This window comes from Macrotis lagotis, chromosome 3 (genome assembly GCF_037893015.1).
Source record: "Macrotis lagotis isolate mMagLag1 chromosome 3, bilby.v1.9.chrom.fasta, whole genome shotgun sequence".
Taxonomy (NCBI): Eukaryota; Metazoa; Chordata; class Mammalia; order Peramelemorphia; family Peramelidae; genus Macrotis; species Macrotis lagotis.
In genome coordinates, this window is record NC_133660.1 from 229,181,658 (window position 1) to 229,204,481 (window position 22,824).

General features: G+C 39.9%; 1 protein-coding gene across 1 annotated transcript in view; it reads right to left on the minus strand.

The window, feature by feature from the left end:
* Window positions 1-10,081: 10,081 nt before the first annotated feature.
* PCGF3 (polycomb group ring finger 3) overlaps window positions 10,082-22,824 on the minus strand; it is a 130,309-nt gene continuing 117,566 nt past the window's right edge. Inside the window, exon 10 of the mRNA XM_074230110.1 lies at window positions 10,082-14,533. Coding sequence (XP_074086211.1) covers window positions 14,297-14,533 — 237 coding nt within the window. The 3' untranslated portion in view covers window positions 10,082-14,296. The remainder of the gene's footprint in view (window positions 14,534-22,824) is intronic.

Consider the following 22,824-nt stretch of genomic DNA (forward strand, 5'->3'; position numbering starts at 1 on the left):
TCAAAATCTCCAGCAGATTGCAAATCCCCGGGTCTTTCAGATGTTGGCGTTACAGCGGCAGATGGTATCTGGAGAGCCACACCCCCACAGATTTCTTCTTGAAAACAGGAGTGTAAATTTGTCAAGAACACAGGGCTAGAGTACACACTTATTGCTTTAGGGAAGTTTTTACTCAAAAACAGACATGCTGCTCTACCAGAAACACTTTTTTGGTGGAGTTACAAGACAGATGAGAGGCAGCTTGGCAGAACAGATCACCTTGAGGTCATGAAGACCTGTAGGCAGCTATGTCCTAACCTCCTCATGTACTGTCACTGTGACCTTATTCAAAGCCACTTAACCTCTCAGTTAATACAGAATCTATAGTCTCATCTGCATTGGTGGAGGCAGTTTCCCCAGTACTTACATAATTGCAAGACCCAAACAAAACCCAAATCAAAATGCTAATCATTAACCTGGTATTTCTGCCCACTTGTTTCCATCCTGTGAATCATAGACAGGTTAAGGGGTAGGGGAGAGAGGATAACAGAGTTACTGCAAAGGGGTATATAATTCATAGATTAAGTATCCCTTTGGTAGACTGAATAATAATGTGTCTTATCCAAAGAGGTGTCACTATTTTTCAGATATATGTATTTGCTGGTGTGGTTAACAAGGCAGAATATGATTAATTCACTTGAAGGTGTTACTTCATTCATAGTAGTATTCATTAGAAAATGTCTTCCCCAGTCTCTGCAGTTTTTCCTCAAAGTCTGGTCTTTCTGCTACCCTTCCATAGACCCCTCCTCAGAATTCCAGTCAAAGCTCCCCAACATGCTATACCAGACATATTTCCATAGAAATATGAATACTCAGTCTGGACATAACCATCCCATCATCTCTCCCATCTCTTCCTTTGATTTCCACCCCCCCCCACAAGAATTAACCACAGCATTTAGACCCTCATTACCTCTCACTTCACTGCACCTCCTAAATGGAGTCCCTGCTTCCATTCTCTTCCCCTCACCAATCCAGTCTCCACAAGTTTGCCAAATAAATATTCCTATGTGAGAGATTTGAAATTGTTGTTCCTCTACTCAAAATCTAAGATGAGTTCCTGTTGCTTCTGAGAGAAATGCCTGGTTGGGAATTTAAATTGTACCAATCTGTACCTATGTGACATCCCCAGGAAAATGTAAGCTCTTTGAGGACAGAGATAATTTAATTTTTGTTTCTACTCTCTAGGGCCTGGGAAAGGATTGGCATATCCTAACTTTGTTGAATTGAATTGCAAGAATAGCATTCTACATTCCAGTCAAACTGCCCTCCTGGCTGTTCCCACCATTGTACAGCCTTCCCCCCTTTCTTGGAAAGGCACTTCCTCTTCACCTCTGCCCTTTCCTTTATCCATTTTCCTCCAAGTTTCATCTTCAGTGCCCTTTTCTGAGGGAACCCTTCCCCAACCTCCCCGGGCTTTAATGTTCCATTCTTCCTCAAATAGCACTGCTTTAATTTTCTTTGCTTTCTTGTTGTATCTGTTCAGTAGAAAGTCAACTCCTTGTGGGCACTCAAATGATTGCTTTATTGATTTGAATTGCTCTTACCTTTTGTAGAGTCTTTTTAAAGTTGAAGCTCAGTGGGGAACTCTTGTTAGCCACAGAGATCTCTTTATGCTCTCTCCTTCCTTTTTCTTCTTCTTCTCTGACATCACCCACAAGTGAATGAGTTGAAGGACATTTTTAGTTTTTCATGCCCTCTTTGTAGTTCTCTGTCCTATGATCAAGTCACTTTTTCTTTTTTTTTGAGGTTTATAAAACACTTTCTTTTAAACAAATGCTTTAGTGCTACTTTAAAAAATGCTATCATGTCCCAATAAACCCAAGAAAACCCTCTTTGTTATTAAAATAAAGGGATAACTAACATATTGACCGCATTCCACAATCATAGCCCCTCACTTTTCTCCCAGGATGAGGAACACATATTTCAATCTTTGTCCTCTGGAGTCAAGACTGTTCATCATATAGACTTGAAGTCTTTGGGGGTTTGCATATTGTTTTCCTTTATATTATTGGGGTCATTGCACATTTTTCTTTCTTGGTTCTGCCTGTTCTGTTCTGAATTCCTCATAGTTGTTTTTATAATATAATAACAGTCTGACGTACCTGCATACCACAATGTTCAGCCATTTCCCCAACCAATGATGCCAACTTTATTTCCAGCGTTTTGCTACCACTCACAAAAAAGGCACTTCTGGACTATTTTGGTTTGTAAGTGACCTTTCTCTCCACCTCTGACCTCATTGAGTTATGTGCTAAGTAGTGATATTGCTAAGTTAAAGAGTATGAAAGTTTAGTGTTTTTTCTAACATAGTTTAAATTTGTTTTTCAGCAAACTGAGAATTTTTCAGAATAGTATCTCTCTGTGAGATACAAAGTCAATTTGGTTTGAAAGTAGAGAGCATGAAGGGAGTAATATATAAGGCTAGAAAGGTAGGTTGGAGCAGAGAGTAAATGAAGGAGGGTAAATGGTTAGAAAGAAACAGTGTGTAACGGTTTTAATGCCACACAGAGGGATTTTTAGTTGATCCTGGAGGTAAATGTGGAGCCATTGGAGACTATTCAGCAATGGAGTGATTTGGGGAAATCATTTCATTAACTATGAGAAGAATGGAATGGAGAGGGAAGTCTTGAAGCAGGGAGATCCATTGAAAGATGTTTTTACTACTCTGGGGAAAGGGTAATGAGGGTGGTTGTGTGAGTAGGGCGAAGGTAAAAATGAGAGCAACACTGTGGAGGCAGAAAATACATGACCTGGAAACTGATTGGACTAGAACCTCAAGAAGCTTACACTCTACAGGGGAACATAATATAGACACAAATAAATTTGACACAAATGCGGATATATCATATACCATCTAGGTAGGGTGACCACTCTCATCTGTTACTGGCTCATTTTCTTTATTTACTCTCATTCTAGGCTGTTAGGGTAACCATGAAATATATTTGGATATCTCCTTATTAATAGAATTATAAATCTTTCATTAATCAGTTAGCTGTGAAGTGTCTCTCTAGTTTATTAAACATTAGTATTATTTAATAGGGTGGAGAAAAATTTTCTCATAAGCTTTTGTCATCTCTTCCACTGTATTGAACTCCCAGATAAAATGCTCTAGAAAGCTTTGAGGGAGGGCAATGAGAGAAGGCTTTGTGGAAGAGCTGAATCTTGAAAGAAAAGATGATTCCCGCAGGCAGAAATGAGGAGGGATCACATTCCAACAGGAGGAATGACCTGTCCTAATGCAGAGGTAGGAAAGGCTAGGACAAGATCAAGAGAACAGCAAGTGGTTTGGTTGAATGTAAAGAGAATTTTTTGTTGTTTGATGTCTGACTATTAAACTCTGGGGTTTTATAGTATAATTTAGGGTTTTCTTGGTAAGATACTGAAGTGGTTTACCATTTCCTTCTCCAGCTCATTTTACAGATGAGGTAGACAGGGTTAATGAGTTGTCCAATCTAGTTAGTGTCTGAGGCCAGATTTGAACTCTGAAAGATGAGTGTTTCTGATTCCAAGCCCAGAGCTCTAACCACTACAACACCTGGCTGCACAATCTATTAGAAGCATTTAAAACAGTTAAGGCAAGAGGCAATTCAACAATTCAACCCAACAAATGTTTATTTAAGCACCCAAAATAAGCAAGGCACTGTGCTAGGCCTGGAGAAATAAAAAGAAAAAATAAACCCATCCCTGCCCTCAAGGAGCTTACATTCTACATACAACACATGTTCAAGTGAATAAATACAAAGTAATTTGAGGAGAAAGAGAAGTCACTAACAACTGCAGAGATTAAGGAAAGTTCCATGAAGGAAGTAGCCCCTGACTTGATCCTGGAAGGATGAGGATTCTGAGAAGTGAAGATGAGGAAGGATAAGTCTGCTTAGATATGGAAACCATCTAGTATTACAATCTAACTAAAATGTAAGGTACATAAAAAGAAATCATATGAAATAAGTCTGGGAAGGTAGGCTGGATCCAGATTTCCTTAACAGGGAAAAAGCTTGCAGTTTATTTTAGAAATGACAGGGAGACATTGAAGGTTTCTGAGTAGGGGAGTGACATGGTCAGATCCATGTCTTTGGCAGCTCTCTGGAGGACAGATGGGAAACAGGAGAGAAGAAAAAGAGAGATTTATTAGGAGGTTCTTACTATAACTTAATTAAAAGATTTAAAGTTTATAGGAGGGGTAAGTTTGGGGGAGATGATGATGAATTTTGCTTTGGATGGGCTAAATTTGAGATTTCAATATAGTTGGAGGCATCCAGCAGTTAGTTGGTAATATGAAAGCAGAGTCTAAGAAAAGAAATTTGGGTTAAAGACATAGACTAGGAATCATTTGAGTTTAGACAATTAAACCTATATGAGCTGATAAGGTCACTAACAGATAGAGTTCAAAGAAAAATGGGTCCAAGACAGAACTTCAAGACATCCATGCTTTTTTGCAGTAACATGGGTGATGATGAAATAAAGAATAATAAGAAACAGTCAGACAGGTAGAAGGAGAAACAAGAGAGAGAAGAATCATGGAAGTGTGGAAGAAGAAAGTATTCAGAGAAAGGGAGGATTTGAAAATGTCCAAAAATAAAAAGAGTTTGTGTGGATTGGTGGGTCAGCAACCAGTTTGCAAAGACTTGTGAAGGAAATAGATGAGACTGGAAGAAGTGAGGTTAGATAAGCAATCTTTTCTTGGAGTTTGACATGAAAGGGACAGAAGGTATGGGATGGTAGCTTAAGGGGAATGGCAATGTCAACTAATGGTAGTTTCATTTTTTTAAGGATGAAGCTCTGGGTTTGTTTGTAGACAATGAGGAAAGAACCATCAGATAATGAAATATCTATGTTTGATGATACATGCTACTATAGGAGACGAGTTAGGATTGAGAGTATAGATAGAAAAGTTGTTTTGGTAAGATGAATGGCTACTGCTTCTCAGAACTAGGAACAACAGAACACCTCAGCAAAGGTGCAACTGTTACTTTGAGGTGTGGAGTAGAGAAGGAAAGAATTTGCAATAGATGGCCTGAATTTTCTCAGTAAAGTAGGAGACAAGGTCATCTACTGAGATTGGGACTTGGTGGGGTATAATAGGTCAGAGTTCATCAGGTTGATCTGGTAGCACAGCTCTGAAATTGTAATCAAATGAGATACTTGGGATCCATCAAATAGTTAACAAAAGGAGGTGAACTCAGCCACAGCAGGCAAAAAGAAAAAGAAAAAACAGGCAAGGGACAGTCAGGGAGGAAAAAGGATATTTACTGAGGTTGCAATTGTTTTCCCAAGCCACTGTTGGTCATGTTGCTGGTCTGTAGGCTGAAGCTTGAAGCCACAGTCTGCCTTGTCCTGGTTGTTTTTGTACTTGGGTGACCAAGAATCTACAACAAAGGCCAGAGCCTTAGGTCCCTGAGTCAACTTAATCTTGAAAAAAGTTTCAATAGCTTTCAACAAAAAACAAAACAAAAAAAAAACCAAATCAAAGAAACCAAAACCAAAAACCTACCCTGACCTGCCCAGGGTGGGGCTTTAGGATATTGTTTCTGAAACAGAAGTAAACTGGGGGCATAAGAAGAGAGTACATAGGGATGACAGAAAATCAATCAAGGAAGGGTAAAGATTTTCTCATAGTCACATGGGAGCTGTTGAGATTGGCTAACCAAATTTGTAAAGGACCCACTGGACAATTGAGTGATCTGCTCTGGTGCAGTTTAGTAGCATGATAATGGGAAGGTGAAAGATGGAGTGGTTCCATTATTGAGAAGACAAATGATGAAAAAATGGGGAGGAGATTCAAAGGTAGAGAATGGTATCTAGTTAAACTGGTTAATTCTGAAGACAAGATTATTATAAGGGGGGGTGGTAGAAAAGAGAAACCTAAGAGATGATGAACTGGAAGATAAGGAGGTCATGAAGAATAAAACAGGAGTGAAAAAGAGGGATAAACTGACTATGGAAGTGTATGCTCAGTGAGGGGAATTTCAGAATCAAAATCATGGAGGTAACAGTTTTGGGTTGATGGTCCGTTTGAAGGAGGTGACCCTCTGGTGGGTGGTGGAGGTGGAGTGAAAGTGTAGATCAGAGCTGCTGAAGAGGTTGAGAGGCCAGAGAGTTTGATAGAACACCAATGCAAATATTGAATCTTCAAGTATGAGAGAAAAGGCAGGGGGTAGAGAGGAAAATTGTGTTAGGTCTTGACTTCCTTGAGAAAGAACAGAGTGGCTTAAAGGTTGGTAGATTATAGCAACAAGAACTGAGACCTTGGTGTTATAGACAGATAAAGTGAATTTTTTAAAAAAAGGAAAGGTTGCAAGTATTTTACTATCTTGTAACTGTGGACTTATTTCACCTTTGTAGGGGTTGAGGGTCTGTGAGCTCCCTTCCTAGTGCCTGGGCACAGTGCTGGCTTATAGTAGGCGCTTAATAAATACTTAGTTGACTGGCTCTAAATTTTGCTATATGATGTTGGCCAGGGGAAAGTCTGGGGGACTTTGATTCCAGTAGGACATGGTGGAAAGAGCAATGGATTGGGGGTCAGAGGACCTGGTTTCAAATTTTGTCTGTATTACAGAGGCTTTTTTATGCCTTTAGACAAGCCACTGAACCTCTCTGGGCCTCAGTTTGATGTGTAAAATGAAAGCATTGGATGTGATAGTCTCCGAGGTCCTTACCAGTTCTCAATATTTGACTCTTTTTTTTCCCTAAGAGGGGTGTGTGTGTGTGTGTGTGTGTGTTGGGGAAGAAAGGCAGTCAGGGAAGCAGTATAACCAGATTTTCCTGAGCACAAGATGGAAAGAAGATAGAAGGAGGGGAATTTAGATGTAGGAGGTTCTGTTTAGGATAGAGTATGGAATTCCAGAGAGCATCGAAGAAAGAGAAGAAGAAAGTACATGATGCCAAGGTGGACAAAGATGAGACACTGAGATTTCTTTATTCCTTCAACAGGCTACTTAATCCCAGAGATCAGAAGACTGGGAGATAATAATGTAGGAATTCATATAAAGGTCAGAAGTTAATCCAGTGGCCCCTCTCTGTTGAGTCCTGTGATAACAGAAGAACTTAGGAGAAGGGTTAGGGCATCTTGATCCAACATATTCTCTCCAAAGGCAATGTGGGAGTGGGGACAGATGGACAGGGAAGAGAAGTGGAATGTCTGGACCAGTAATCACCCAGTGATTGGGTCCCCAAGGACACTTGTAGTCATGATTACATGAAAAGGGAAGGGCAGAAGGGCAGAGGAATTTCTGAAGTTGGTAATGGTAGTGGTGAAGGCCCCTTAAAATTCAAGAACCATGTTTTATTGGGTTTTCTTTCTGGTAGTGGATGATGTTGGTCCTTACCTTACTGATGATGTGAGGATAGAGGGTGAAGATTCTGAAGATGTAGCCTGAGCTAAGGTTGTGGAGGCCACACAAATGGAAACTAGGCAATGGAGAAAGGTGATGGAAAGAGAGTCAGTGGGATTTGGCAACTGATTGGATGTTAGGGTGGTGGGTTAGAATTTAGAATCTAAGAGGGTCTCCTGGTTTGGGGCCTGGATAACAGAGAAAATGGTGGTACCATCAACAGAAATATGGAAGTTGGAAGGAAGAGTGTGTTTTGGGGAAATGGACTAGTTATCAGTTGTTTTTCCAAGAGACTTTTCTCAAAGAGGTCATTTCTTTTGTTTCTCCCTTTTGGACATTTTAATTGCATATTAAATCAAACCCAGCACAGTTGTAGATTTATACAGTGACTTTGTACAAGTCACCCATTGGTTCAAACTAGGGAGCTGAGTGCCCATGAGGTAGCGATTCCTTAACTCAGTCCCATGGTTGTCAAACACACTTCCTGGTAACCTTGTTATCTCCTTTCCACAATTCCTATTTGACCTTCTTGTCCCTGGGATGGCAAAATTATCTGGTTTTGGAAAAAAATTTTTTAGGCCAGAACTATGATTTGATTGGGATAAGAAATTCAATATTTAGATAACCCACCTCTGACAGTGAAGAGTGACACAGTGAATAGAGTGTTGAGCCTGGAATCAGGAAGACCTGACTTCAAATCTGATCTCAGACATTGACTAGCTGTGTGACCCTGGGCAAGTCACTTAACCCTGTTTGCCTTAGTCCACTGGAGAAGACAGTGACATACCACTCCAGTCTCTTAGCCAATAAAACCCCATGGACAAGATTGGAGTGCTGTAATATATAGATCCGACGAAACAACAATGAAATTTGTTCTGTAACTTAAAGAGTTTGCTTGAAGCATTGAGTGGTTGTGACTTGTCCAGGGTCACATAGCCAGTATGTCTTTAAAGCCAGGTTTTCAGACCAAAAAGCTGGCTCTCTATCCACCACACTATACTGTTTCTTAGGTCTTAGTCCTAGGAATATTCCCCTCCACTAGCTCAGGAAATCAGAGGAGGACTAGACTTGGACCCATGACCTTGAACTGATCAGACCTTTCTGACATCCATCATCTGATATCCATCTCCCAGTGGGTACAGAAGCCAGAAGGATCACACTGATGAACTAATATTAAACTCTTTATCTATTATGGGAGCAGCTGTGGTTTCCACCCTAATTCCTGTACTAAGTACATTTCAATAGAAGGGCTGGTTAAAATGGTGTGTTTTAATGATTAAAAGAGCTAAATCTCTAAGAATTCTAATAGGAATTGAAAGGTCTGATGATTCATATTCCCAGTTATGCTGATCCATCACTCAGAGACAAACCTGCCTTAGAATTGCTTCCCCAGGAGCAGAGAAATACAATTAGCACATTGCTGAGAATTCCCCATGACTCAGTCAGGGTCGATCCCTGTCCATTCTCCCTCTTCCCTCCCCTCCTTCCCACCAGCATTGGAACAGAGATTCATAAGTGACCTTTACAAACACCTCCCACCCCTGCTGCCACCCTGGTACCCAGGAAAAGAAGGTGCTGATCATCAGGCAAGAACAGAGGGCCTGTGCAGTATCAGCTAGGTAAAATCTGGGATGGTGAGCAGCTCAGGTCAACCTTGCCTGCCATGCTGGGAGCTGAGAAAGGAGCAAGGAGGAGAATTGGAGGGGAACATGTTACTAATTTTCTGGTCAACGTGTCCAACATGGATCAAGATGATGAGCCCAAGACTTGAGTCACTCAGGACGTGACCCAGAGGTCATGAATGCCTTTCAGAATCACGGAATTCTTGAATCTCAGAGTTTGAAGAGTTGTCAATGGCTATCAACATTGTATTACAGAGTATAAAACTTCTCAACTGCTGGGTCTAGCCAAACTGATCTTAATACTTCTACAAAATCTCTCATTGCCTGGAACATACCTCTTCTTCACTTCTTATTCCATTCATTGAATCTCAAGTGTGACAAGTCTTACCAGAGCCCTCCCTCCTGCATTCATCTTGGATTTATCCTTTATATACTTACATAGGTATGAGAGGCAGCATGGGATAAAACATTGAAAGAACTGGCTGGGGAGTCAAGATCCTGGTTCAAATCCCCTTGTTACACATACTGGCTGTTTAAATAATCTCTCCTTGGCCTCAGACAACTCTAACTCTTTAGAGAGGGGGTAGACCTGTATTTGGTAGAAAACACAGGTCTAGTTGCATGCCAACCATTCTGACAGGGGTGCCCATCTGTCTTGCTTTGGACTTCTTGCTTGAAAACTGTAATATCGATATTAGCATTGTTTCTGTAAAGGCTGATTCTTGTCCTTCGTTATTGAAGACCAAAATGACATCACTACGTTTGGGACAAATGATGGTATGTCCAATTGTGACGGATCAGACCAACAGGGCCTGTTACCTGACTGCCTTATTGCTCCACTCACCATCCCTGTAAATCTGGAGGCTAAACTCCTCTTGGCCTAGCCCCCTTACTGTATTTGTACCAATAAAACATGAGCTCCCTGATTTATAAAATCTTGATTTTATAAATTTGTATCCCCAACTTAGCACAGCACCTAGAACAATAGTGCTTATTAAAGATAAATTCATTCACCCATTTCATTCATTCCTTTCTTTCCTTGCCCCCCCATTCCCCCTCCCCCCCCCCCACCTCGAGGTTTCAGCTCACTAAAACTCCTCTATCTCTGTCAGATGAATTTCTGTACTTGGAAGTAACCTTAAAGATCATAATGTAAAAAAAATATCCAAAGCTAAAATATTCACAGACATTCACAGTCATGAACGTGACATTAACTTGACCTTTTGAAGGTGTCCAAGCAGTAGCTTGGACCTGTTTACACTGAGTCCACCATGACCCGGGGCTAATGCTGACATTTTGTGGGACAAAGAGATGGATGCATAGCTGGAATATCAATGAGGTAGGCAGGAGAAATCCTTTGAAGGGCTCCTGGGGTGCCTCAGCTAGGTCTCAGATTCAGATTCCTCAACCACAAGAGATTAGGACTATATGTATTCAGTTCCACAAAGTACGATTCCTCCTGTAGGGAATGATTCTAAATTTGTGTTCTGCCCAGGGATGTGTTCATCAGACTTGGTCCTATGGTGGTTCTAGCCCACCTCACCTTTCTCTCTCATAACCTGTTTCTGGTACTTTTCCGATAGCTCTCTCAGTTCACCAACCCTTCTCTGAATGAAGCTCTTACTGTATTAAAGGAAATCCTCTCTTAAACTCATGCCCCCTAAACCTGTGGTTTTCCACAAGAGGGTGGGGTAGAGTCACATTTTAAAGATGAAAGAGAGTAATGCTTAACCCAAAGGAATGAATCTCTAATGATGAAAGGTCAGTAACTAAAATGGCACTGGAGCATTTGGAGAGTAATAACAATACTTTCTGTTTCTATAGTTCTTGAAGCTCCTTCCAACACCCTATTTGCAGATCATTGCCAGAAGTTTTCCTATTTTGTCACTTCACTGTATTCCTTCAGCAACCTGGGGAAAGGGTCTGGATTTCCTCCCATTTTCCCATCTACAGGTTACCCTCATTTGTGTATATTTGGTGTCAGGGAACCATAAAGAGATAGAAAGGAAATGCACAATATTCAGAAAAGCGTAATGTCATGAAGCATAGACCCCATATGTGCAAGAGAGATAACAGTGCACAGGATGATCCTGGAGTAAGTGTTGGGGCAGAACTCAGGCAAGACTTATTGGGATTGATTCATTCCTGAAGTTTGTACCAATAAAACATGAGCTCCCTGAAGTTTCTGAAGGAGGCTGAGGGTTGGGAATCCATGTCTCATTAATTAGAAACACAGAGGATAAAATGTTTATTTTTTGAAGGAAAAAAATCTCCCCAGGTAGATGAAGCCTGGCATCTGTCTAGCTCAGATGTGATTAAGCTATGGATTAGCCCAGTTCCAAAAACATCCTGCCAATGTTTGCGAAGGAGTATTCTTGGCACAGTGGCAAACACTGCTCAGACAAGGCTGGCTGTCTCAGATCCTGCAAGGCAGGAAGAGCAGGGATTATCCCTATTCCACAAAAGAGGAATCTGAGCCTAGGTCCAGGGAAGTGACTGCCCCCAATGGTGAGGCAAGAAGCTCCTGGGGCTAGAAATTAAACAACCTTCCCAAAGCATCAAATCTCTACAGTAGAGGTTGTCCATTTGGTCACTTGATCTCCATCAAGAACCTTGGCATAAAGGAAAGATCCCTGGATTCTGGGGAGATAGGACAATGAGAGTAACATCCTGGCTCTGTCACTAACTGGCTGTGAGACCCTAGGGGATTCATTTTGTTTCTCTGGACCTCAGTTTCTTTTCATCTGTAAAATGAGTAAGTTAGAACAGACTGCTTTGTTGTTTTATAAAAACAATACCATGGACCCTTTGGCAATCTTCTTGTGTCTCTGGTGTAGACACTGAGTTTCTGAATCTGTGCATCACTATCAGATATCCCTGGTGCGTGTCTTTGTCATCTGTATCACTGACATGTACCCCTGGTGTGTGTCTCCAGCCCAATGTTGTTGGTGTTTGTTCAGTGGGTTTCTATCCATTTGTATCACCAGTGTAAACCTTGACTCCTATGTTTGTGCATCAGTGATAAGTGTGCCCTGAGCCCCTATGAGTGTGTATGTGTGTGTGTGTGTGTGTGCTGTGCATATATGTGTGTACTAAGCCCATGTCAGTGTACTTTACTGATGTGCAACCTGCCTCTGTTGTTCTTCTTGCCAGTTTCCAGGGTCCTTCCTCAAGCCATGGTCTAAGAATGGTGTCCTCATCAGACTCAATGATACCTTTAGCCCAATCATGGCTTCCTGTAAACGAGAATCTACAGTGAAGTTTAGAACTTTAGGAACTGCCGAGTATTAGCAGGCAAGTCCTAATCCCTTTGTAGCAAAAGGACAAAGTGAGCCACAGCTTGCATCATAGACATCAAGGTGGAAGACCCTCCCAGAGGCCAATGAATTCAACCCTCTCATTTTATAAAGGAGGAAACTGAGGCCAAAGAAATTAACTGGCCTAAGGTCACATTGGAAGTGACAGGCACTTGTTGCTCATCTCTGTAACCTGTAAACTCTGCCTTCCCCATTCAAGGAGCCTACAAAACCCTAATACCTCCCCCCCACCAACTCCTGCCAAGTTGTTGCTGTCTGCAAACCCTAAGAACAATTATCTTGTGTTTTATGTCTTAAAAAAAACTTTCCCCAAGATCATCCTGAAGGTATGGGAGGAAAGGAATGCATGTAAGTGGCCTGCCCATTTTACAGATGTGGAAACTAAGCCCTGGTGGTGTTGAGTGACTTACCAATGGTCACTTGGCCACTTAGAGCATGTACTTGAGCCCAGGACCATTAGTACGCAGTATCTTCTCCCATGAATAATTTCCTAGCAGACAATGCAGAGCCGGTGTTGTGGGACTGGTCAGAAGAGGCTGCTAGAATGACAAGCATCACTTTGGTGGGCTGAAGAGATTTGGACTTGGTCTAGGTTTAATTCATCAACTCATGGATTGGTGGCCTTGGGGCAAGGTTGCCTGGCAGGCAATTCATTTTCAAGGCCCACTAGTAAAGGGAATGCATGGGGGGAAGTGGTAGAGGGAGAGTCCCACCCAACACACAAAACATCCACCATGAATGGAGAACATTTGAGAATACATGTTACTGGACTGCATACACCCTGAAGGCAACTGTCCCTTTTTCCTGATTCCCCAATCATGTAGTGCCATTGGCAAAACTGCCATATCCTCTGGGGTAGGAGGGACTGATAAGAGCAGGTAATTAGAGCTATGAAGGGGAAAGAAGGCAACCCAGTCTAAGGGCAAAAGGGGATGGGTCTTCATTTAGAGTTTAGGTGAATTATCCAAAAGACCCGGTGAGTCAAGTGTCAACCTCAGAAATATTGAGATAGAATTGGGAATTCCAGTACTGGATGGAGAGACCAGGAAAGCGGGTAGACTGGTCTATCTCATCAGATCCTGGATGGTCTATCTTTTTATCTAAACTATGCATCTCCACCCTGTTCTCCTGTTATCAGTAAGTAAGGAGGTTCCCTTGGGTCTCCAGAGTTTTCTCTGTACCACTTTGTGTATAGGGGTTGGGGTTGGGGGTGGGTGTGAAGTTCCTCCCTTTTGTTCTTCTGTGAATAGTTATGATCATAGACAGGGATTGGAGGACAAACAACACGCCTGCATCCCCTAGAAGGCGCAACAGAGGTGGGGAAGGTTTAGAGAATGGTTTTAGGGGCAGGGGTATATGTATGTGTGAAGAGGTAACCCTATGAGGGTACCACAGGAGGACTGCTTACAGTAACTCCATCTAATCTGTACAGATCCCGAATGGTGACTGCCCAGCAGAGTCAGCCCAGTACTGGTCTTAGCTTAGCCCTTCCTCATAGGAAAGTTTTGTTTCATCAAAGCTTAGAGGCCCTAGAGCTAATATGGGCACAGCAGGCATCTAATAAAAGTCTGTTGAATGGAACTGAATTTGTTTTTTGTGATAGCAGAGAAGTAGTTATGGGATTTGGTTGTCAGAGGAAGCCCACACTCAGTATCTGGTGGTCTAGGCCCTCGTTCCCTGTCTTGTGTATCCTGGCTCTGGTCCAGGGGAGGAGTGTAGGGTCTTCTGTATGCCCTGAAGAGCAGGGGCCTCTTTGCAGGCCCCCTGGCCTATGTGTACTGATGAGGGGGTGGAGAAAATTGAATTTGGCCTAAGGTTAGTTCATTAACTCATGAGTCGGTGGCCTTGGACCAAGGTTGTCTGGCAGGGCCCCCAATTCCTGGCTTTCTGCCTCAGACACAATACTCTTAGGCCCACAAGTAGTGAGAGTCCATGAGGAGGTGGTGGGCAGTGAGTTCCAGCCATCACAAGTTGCTGGCTTTGTTCCCTACACAGTCTGGGATCCTGCCCATGCCTGGGTTCCCAAGTTCTGTTCCATCACTGGATGAGAATGCTTTTGACTCTTGTTGTTGGTCTTAGCTTGTGTCCGTCCCTGGTGCTTGATTCCACTCTGTTCCTTGTGGCCTGTCAGCACTGTGATAGCAGGACCTCTTTGGGTTTCAGCATCCTCAGAGTTCATGGTGGCCAATCCCAAATTCAGCAGCAAGGCCAAGGCAGGAGCACCCTGCAGGTGGAACAGACATATGTTCAAAGCATCTTCCCCTCATCTAGGGCAAGAGGAAGGGCAAGAGGTCAAGAAAGGACCAGAGTAGTTAGCAGCATGATGACATGCTGTACCAAATAAGTCACTGGTTTCACATTTCTACTCTGATCCCACCTGTTTAGAATTCCTCCCTGATAAGGGTATGATTGGAAGACAAGAAACCCAATGTATCCTAAAAAGTCTGGGCAAGATGGAGCTATGCTGTTTAGTGATAGCCTTGGAACTGGCTGGATTTGAGTTCTTTTCCATTAAATTACACCCAAACTAATTTGCAAATTACTGAGTAGAAAATTACTCAGAATTGTGAATTCTGAAGAATGTCTGAGAGTTTTAAAATGAAATATCCTAGAGAATATGATTTAATCCAACTTCAGCTCTGCAGCATTCAAGGAAGTAGCTGAGGAGTGCATGCACAAGCAGAACTATTACAACAGTGAGGAAAGCACAGGAATTCTGCTGCATTGGTCTTTCCCACTCAGAAAAAAGTAAGGTCAGTCCAGGCGGCTGAGTTGGTGGTCTATCTTAACTGTGGAACCAAATGTGTTCACAAAAAAAAAAGAGTTGTTGGGACCTCATCATTTCAATTAACAAGTATTCAAGATGTGCTGAGCAGCTGTAAAGGGGTTTTGTAGATTCTGGAGATACAAGACAAAAAGGATAAGATGTCTGTCCCCAGGGAGTTTACATTCTTTTGATAGAATACTGCAACTTCAGGAAATCCTTTTATATACATAGAAAATGGTTTGGGTATCTAAAACACCCAACTCTAAATTCCATTCATTTCTGGGAAGATCATTTCCCAGAAAACATGGCTAAATTGTGTGTATTTAGTTTTCTGTGTAGCCTTAGGCATCTTTTTGAATGTCCTAGGATAAAAGTCTAATGCAGCAGGCTGAACCATGAGCTACCTAACATCTTGGACACAGAATAAATACATCAAAGAACTGGGCAGGGTGGAGAGGGAGGTGTGGTGAGAACATCTTGTCATTATTTCAATGGTAAATGCATCCTTTTTGAATGCTTCTCTACCCTCTTGGGACTCCAGCAGTTAGAAGTCATGGAATATAGGCCTGTGCCACAGCAGGAAAACCTGTGACCCCAATGTATCTGTCAGATGTCCTTTGAAGCCTTAGCTGAAGGCCAGAAAAACAAATGAAAACACATGCAAATATGCCTAGCATGCGATTTTTCAAAGTAATTTCCAAATAAGGCCACATTTCTAAATGCTATTTCTTGAATTTGTTGAAGAATTAAGATGAACACTCTGTGGAGTAGATATTGGAAAGTCAATGATGAGGAAAGACAAAGAAAAGCTTTCCTCCCTGTGAGAGCAACTGTGTAACTACACATTGTATTTCTTTGACTTTGGCTGCTAGGATAAAACACTGTTCTGAGGGACAGGAGTTCCCCTCTTTGGTCACCCTGTGTTATCTGATGTTGTCAGCAGGACCCTGTGTGATGACTGGCTGCTCATTACAAAATGTGGAAAGCATTCTGTATAGCCTAAGTTCCCAAAACAATGAGCTTAACCTGAGGCTTTTACAAAAGAAAGGACTGAGCAAGGCAAGTTCACACCTTGGGTCCCAAAAGTTCATGCAATCCATGATTTACCCAAACTCTCCTGTTCAATGTTCCCCACATATGACATTGGAGTTCACTTCTCCAGGTCTTTATCCAGGCTTTCCAACACCTGCAATGGGCTTCTTCCTCACCACTACCTCACAGAATCCCTAGCTTTCTTTAACTCAAGGGTAACTTTCTGCCAGAAATCAATTCTGATCCTCCTCATTTGCTAGTGCCTCCTCCTTGTCCCCCACTGGTTTGCTCATCTGTAAATGTAAATGATATAGCACCTGAATTACCTACCTCAGGGCTGATGTGAAGATCTAGTGAGATCAAGTATGTAATATACTTTACAAACCTTTGAGTTTCTTATGATTATGAAAAGACAAGTTTTTCATGGAAGACTACCAGAGAATTCAGGAGCCATGACAGATCTTATAAGCAGAGCCTTGAGAGCCAATCAGTAATAGCCCAAAATCCAAGTCCAAATTGGAGAAATCATGCAAGTGCCCAACCAAATGGATTTAACCATTTCAACTTGGTCAGCACCCTTGACAATGTTTCTCCATACATGCCAAAAGTTTGGGACATAGTCAAAGTATTTATCAAGTGCCCACAATGAGCCAAGCACTGGATGTAGTAGACAAGTTCTACCTCTTTGTTGCCTATGCCTCTCTTTTCCTCTATCTCTTGGGTGTTCTCTGAAAAAATATTAGAGTGACCTTTAACTTTAGCAAGGAAACAAATCTGCTTAAAAGCTATTCCATCTCTTGCACACTTGCCTTTCCCTTCACTGATTTGTCCCTGAAATCAGATGGTTTTGTATTATACTGGTATGAATTCCCATAACCCTCCTGTCTGGAACCTGATCTCTGTGCCCATACTCACAATGAAATCTCCCTGGGATCAGCATGGCTCAGGAACCCCACAATTTTCGGTCTAGCCTGGTTTCATTCTAGCTTCTGAGAAAATTGCTTATGCTCGAATGTAAGATCTCTGAGTATTACAGTATACTTAGAGTCTAGAATAGTATTTAATAAATTCTTGAATGAAAAAATTCTAGAGAATCTATTCAAATTCTAGGTGGTATACAGAATTATGATTTTTTTGAGCTAGAAAGGAAACTTGCCACGATTAAGTTGAAAACTCATTTGATATGTGAAGTAACAGATCCCCAAATGAAATTTGACTTACCTGCTACATAGCTAATGGCCTAGAACTCAGGCTGGAGTTTTTATCATACTGCCTCCTTTATATATGCTTCAACATATATAAAAATGATGGCAACAGTCACTATATTTCCAAAACAACTAATAATGAGTGCCAAGGTGACCAACCATCCTAATTGCAAATGAATAAAACTACTGGAAGATTATTTTAATCAACTTTGAAATTGCTCTTAGAGATTTCAGAATATAGAATATGGAAAAACAAAAGATGCAAGAAGAGATACTCAAATGACCTCCATATTCTGCCTCTTGTCCTGGGTCCTCTTCTCTCTATAATCTTGATGAATTCAATAGCTCTCATGGGAGATAACACATAGATTTATATAACTAACCCCAATGTCCCTCATGAACTTCAATCCTGAATGACTAATTCCCTTTATTTCAAACAAGTCCAAAATATTACTCATTATGTTCCCCAATATCCTCATCCCTCTTACTCCATAAATTCCAGTGGCCTCATATTGTCACTAGGATCAAATATAAACTCCTGTTTCTACACAGCTCTCCATCTCCTATTTTGAGACCTTTAAGCAGGCCTTCACCACTTCTGGCACTCCCTCCTTACTTCGGCCTCACTGAATCCCTTCCTTCAAGATGAAATTCAAGTACTACCTTTTCTACACAAAGCCTTCCCTTATACTTCTCCAACTACTTGTACAATCTTTCCCTATTCTTTATTTTGTACTTATTCAAAATACATTTCCATGTGCACATTTCTCCCCCAGTAAAGTCCTTGATAACAGGAATGGCTTTATTTTTGCAGGCTGGCACAAAGTAGGTATTTAATGCTTGCTTATTAATTGTGGTTCTTAAGTCTTATACCTAGGCTAAAAATTGAAAGTTTAATATTGAACCACATCAATAGCACTTTTCTTGGTTTCCTTAGTCAAGGGAAGTACGAGTTTAGGAATGAGATAATACTTATGCTGGAGACTTCTTAAAAAAGTTTTCTTTAAAAATGCTATAAACCTAAAGATAATATCAGGGTAGTTCTATATTATATATATATATATATATATATATATATATATATATATATACACACACACATATATATATACACACACATACATATACATATATATGTTCCAGAAACTGCACTGTGCTACACAGTAATGTGAGGAGTTAATTCAAACAGATATTTGCTAAGTACCTATTATGTACAATTATTTCTGCATCCTTGTGGGATTTTCTATTTGTTTATTGGCAGTGGTAGATACCCAGGGGACATTTAAAATACTGAAAACTCCTCCAAAAATTTGTCAGATTACCCATCAATTATGCCTCGATTTTAAAAAAGTCTTTCCTTTTAGTAAAGTGCACCCTAAATGCACACTCTTTGAAGCCTCTTAGATTGTAAGAGACATTCCATTTTTCTGGGATGCTTAAAGTCTAGCAGTAAACACCAGGACTACCATATTGTTCCCTAGTTCCCATAAACTTAAAGAAGCCTGGCAGCAATACAGGGAACACTCTTATCCACTTGAGATATGTTCCATAACCTTACTATACTTCTTTCTTTACTACTAATCTTTCTTCTGAACAGCTCTGAAGGCACTTTCACCAGTTGCCTGATAAAGACCAAAAACTTTGACATTGCCATTCAGAGCTCTGCACAATTAGCCTTTCTAAACAAACAATCCATACTAGAGGCAAACTGGATTATTCATTATTCTTTGTTCTCTAAATGTCTCTATCTCAATACTTTGTTTTTGCCATTCCCGACACCCCACCCCATCTCCTGTAGCTTTTAGAGCTCCTCAGATATCATGACTTTTCATGAAAGTGTTTTTTCTCAGAAGAAACTGATCTTTTCCTCTCAAAAAAAAAGAGCATCCTAGTTTCTCCTTGGCATATCTCACATTTTAATTATAATTCTAGCCTATTTGGTGACTGAGTCACTTCCCTCACCAGACTGTAAGGTCCTTGGTTTTCATTCACCTTTGCATCCGTTTCCAAATAATCAGATTCTTCAGAGCTGCAATTTTAGCTTGATAAATGATAAAATATCTTCATATCCTTCAGTATTTAGATTCTTTGGAATCAAATCAAACCCCTCAGTGTTCAACAGAGTGCCTCACAGAGAAAAAATACTTAATAGTTGAATTCAGTTATTAGAATTTTGTGCTATCCAAGATCTCTTCCCATTAAAGACTACAAGTTTTCCAAAGTCTATAGTTCCTCCCCAATATTAAGTGAACTCTTTTCTCTAAAGACTTAATTCTTCTGTGACACCAAAGTCAAATTCAGACTTCTCCCACTTATAACCAGCATAAAAATCATAGAAATAAAATGCAATGGTCAAAGAATTTATTTTTATGTCCAAATTAAAGCCTGAAAACAATTAAATTGCTACATTATATATTATACACAAAGCAATACAAAACATGAACTCATAAAACATGGGGGTTTTTTGTTTGTTCTTCTCAATGGGGTACTTCAAAGGTCACAACCACAACAATTGCTGCGTGGTGCCTTTATCCCTTCCTGAAGTGAGGTATATATATAAGCACATCATTTCTACTATAAACCTGAGCAGATTTCGTGCCAAAGACAAGGAAAAAACTGCCAACAAATATGCATTATTAAAAGTTCATTTTATTTCATTTTTTGCTGAGGAAATGGCTTGTAGGTCATAGACAAAAGGATTTAAGCTGATCATCTCAGCAACAAAGGGAAATTATGTGATTTATATGGCATAGTTATACTACAATCCATGACACATGCATCACAACATAAGTATATCTGGGTGTGGGTGGTGGTCATGTCTGCCAATCAGAAATGTAAATTTCTACACTGATGTTTCTGTCCTCAGCCCAAGGGAAGGAGTCCAACAGTACGTAAACTGAGCTGCTGATAGGTGCTCTCCTTAACTTTAGTGTCTTAGGTCATTGAAATAGAGTTCAATAATTTCTCTTGAGAATCAGCAAAGTAAAAATATATCACCTTCTAAGATTCAACAAATGCCATCATGGATCTTAACGGCAAGAATATGGAGTGAGATGGTAGTAGACAAGGACAGAGATGAACCCCTTACAGTCTTGGTGCGTACAGTTTCAAAACTTGACCCAATATTAGACTACTAAGCTAGGCTTTGACCAAAGGTAGATGTTGTGTTGTGGGCACATACTATATAAGAGGGTTCTATTTCCTACATATAATTAAATATCTTATACACACTCTGAATTGTGCTGGATCAATAAAAAGCTTCCCACATAATAAAAAACACAGTGGTCTACAAGGGAAGAGTGAGTTAATGGCTGCAAAACAAAAACATGGGAGATGGAAGAATGCAGTATTATACTAGAATGATGCTAAATTTGAAAGTTGTGATCTTTCCCACACTTCACAACAAAAAGAAAAACAAAAATATTTTCAGGGTCATTTCTTTGTTTCCACCATTATCTACTTGAGTAATTAAAGGTAAATGCCTGACAACAGATCCATTCTCTCTTTGCACATAATCAGTATTAAATGTTTAATAGATGTTATGTATGTATATGTGGTGAGGGAAGGGAACAGAATGTCTAAAGACTTAAGACCATAGCGGTGACCATTTTATTTTACAATAGCAACTCAGTAGCAGAAAATAAGCTCTTTTGAATCTCCCAATATGAAGAAAAGCAGCAAGTGATATAATTTTGAAAATTTACAATGCTGTATGCAGATACTGCAAAGAAATACACCCCAGCGTCACATCTGCTTTGTAGTTTTTACTATGATATCCTAGAGCAACAAATTCTCTTACATAGAATTTCACAAATAAATCTTGATAATCTTAAGAGCTAGCAAAGAATTTATCAAAGCAGGCAAATGAAAGCCATATTTCAAGCCAATTCCTTGATGCTAAAGTTTAATTTTAACTCCAGTTAATGGCCTTAAACCCTTTAGAAGGCATAACTGACCATTATAATCTTTCTTCCTGCTAAATTCACTGTTTTACAATTTTCTGGCAAAGCAACAAGATGATTAAATTATTAACCTTTGAAAATTAAGGATCTGGTCTGAGTACTTTCCCCCTCTCCTTTGTTCAGTGTAGGTGACAGAATATTTCATTCTAATCAGACTGCACACCTACAAGAACAAGCAGAAATGCTATCATTTTACTGTGTTTGAGAGTATTTTCAGTGGTGTACATAAACTGAAGACCACAGTATCCAAATTCAATTTTTTTCTCTATATAACTGATGAAAAACTTTTGTTGCTCTATGTACAGTTTCTGCTAAGCTTTTGGCACAAACATTTGGCCAAGTTAAATGACATTTTATATAGCATATGACATTTTACAAATATCAGTGAGCAGCAAAGGACCGAAAAAAGGACTGAGATGTGTGATCACAGAGGTGGGGAAGATATATTAAATACTGGCTGAACTCTAAGACGAGGCTCTAGGAATGATCTAGCAGCTAACAGTTTTTCATATCACCACTGTATTATCCTAGGAATTCATTTCTGTAATACTCTTATACAAATTTTGGATAATAAACTTCCAGCCTGACAGAAATTTAGTGAGCTTTTTCTTTTGCTTTTATTACAAGCATATAATATTAATTGGCAAAACACTGAATACAAGCTTCACTATCATAAAATCAAAACATTAAGCAATATTCCAAAAAGATTTTGACAAAAAAACTAGCCACCAAGAGTACAAAAATTACACAGCAACACAAAGCATAAAAAAATGTAAACTTTCAAATGAAACAGTCAAAAATATCTGTAAGTCTCATTTCTCTAGACTGCGATTATTTCAGGTCTTTTGTTTGCCACACAATGATGTTAAAAGGCTTAGTGGTTGCAATGTCTATTGTTCTCTAAATCTAAATCTGTCTCATCTGAGAAATTGCTTTCCTTATGCCCAATTAAGTTATTGGGATACTCATTTACACCAATGCTTTACATACATTTTGAGCTAAATTCAAACTTTAACCCATTCTTCAAACATAAAGCTTGTATATGAAGGAATTAAATGCAATGATAGCACGAATAAAATGTAATTCCCCACAACTTTTTTTGCCTTAATCATTTGAGAGATGAGAATTTACCAAAACAAACTAAAATTCCAAGCCAATCTAATGTTCAATTTGTGTAGAGTTCTCTCTCTCTCTCAACTTCATGATTAATAAATAGAATAGAAAAAATATTTAAGACCTAGGCATAATTTGGATTTATAAATCTTGAATTCCAATTTCCTTTAAAGCAAAGAAACACATTAGTTATGTTAAGGTCACACCTGTGAGGTGGTGGAACTATGTAGTTACCTGAGGAAATACAGAAATGTGGATTTTTTTCTGTAAAATAGACAGTTTAGCTGTCTGCATTAAGTTTCTTTTAAAATACTTTTAAGTATAAATTTATCAAATATTCATATATGTTGATGTATAAACTGATTGGCTTGATCCTATATAGCATTTAGTTCAATGGTAAATTTCAAATTATGGTAAAATACAATTATATTTATCT